The sequence below is a fragment of the Dichomitus squalens genome (genome assembly GCF_000275845.1).
Source record: "Dichomitus squalens LYAD-421 SS1 unplaced genomic scaffold DICSQscaffold_363, whole genome shotgun sequence".
NCBI lineage: Eukaryota > Fungi > Basidiomycota > Agaricomycetes > Polyporales > Polyporaceae > Dichomitus > Dichomitus squalens.
In genome coordinates this window covers 194-1,350 of record NW_006767245.1, presented here as the reverse complement: position 1 = coordinate 1,350, position 1,157 = coordinate 194, and the positions used below count along the sequence as shown (strand labels likewise).

The 1,157-nt window shown below is 54.0% G+C and overlaps 1 protein-coding gene across 1 annotated transcript; it reads left to right on the top strand.

Annotated features, from left to right (window-relative positions):
* Positions 1 to 231: 231 nt before the first annotated feature.
* DICSQDRAFT_176038 (uncharacterized protein) lies at positions 232 to 708 on the top strand (the record flags this gene model as incomplete). Its single annotated transcript, XM_007371845.1, has 2 exons — positions 232 to 261; positions 496 to 708. 2 exons carry the CDS (start codon positions 232 to 234, stop codon positions 706 to 708), a joined length of 243 nt encoding a protein of 80 aa, XP_007371907.1.
* Positions 709 to 1,157: the final 449 nt, after the last annotated feature.

Genomic DNA, 1,157 nt, shown 5'->3' with positions numbered 1-1,157 from the left:
CGTGGAGGATAGGATAGGATAGGATGAAGGGAAACGTACTTGTTCGGCAAAGCTTCCTGTCCACTTGACACATAGAAGCCCTTCTGTTTCGTCTGGGTGAAGAATGTTCGCTCGTCTTGCACGAGCTCCGAGTCGTCGATATATGGGTTGGTCGTGTCGTAACCGTCGGAAGCATGTTTGCGCTGCCGAGGCATTAGCAAACGCTTCAACCGCACAGTAAGCAGATAGGCAATGTCGCAGACAAGACTGCACATGCAAAAGGTGAGTGAAGGGGTGCATATATGCACCCGTAATTCATACGTGCAGAGCCTCACTGCCGCACAGCGGCCTATTGGGCTGGGCGGCAAGCACAAACTCTACATTGAAGGTCAGGAAACAACTCACCTTGTCTAGTCGACTAGTTCTTGAGACATTGACCTTAGTGACAGAGGGGAGATGGTAGCGTGGCGAAGGAAGGATGGACTTGACGTTTTTTTACGCGGACACTCTTTATAGCGTGAAGGTGAAGAGCTTATGAAGCGTATGGGCGCTTACATGTTGGACGCGTTTGCCGCGCTAAACACGCGCTCGCTCCATGATCAGCGCATTCTTGCCTTCACCACCTCATCTTCTGTCGCTCCCACTGCTACACACCCGTCTACTGGCTCCATACGTTCACCAGGCTCTTCCTCCTCCTCGAAGCGCAAGGATGACAGCTGCCAGCTCTGAGGTCGGACTTGGGTCTCAGGTAGCAGTGTCTCGTTGACCGAACACCTTCTGTCACCTTCCCAGCACGGCCTGCCTCAATCGGTGGCAAGCTCGGTGGCCCGCTGCTGGGGTACGTGATCCCGCTCTCATCCTTAACGTCTTTTTGCCCCAAGGACGGAAGAAACAAGACGACGTCCCACCGATTGTTTTTGAGGCTGACCCTGTCTTCGCATGCCCCTGCTCGTTTCTTTAGACGTTAGTAACGTCAAGGGCCCGCCCGACGCCCAACCTTGAACAAGGACCGGATGCCCTGTTGACTTCGCATCGACCTTCGACGCTGGCATTGGCCGACCAGCAGGTGGAGTGCGTGATCTGCTTGGAGAGGTTCGTCAAGGGTGATCGTGTGCGTGTCCTTCCCTGCTAGCACCTCTTCCATATCCATATTGACGGGATTGATTAGTAACTGTGTC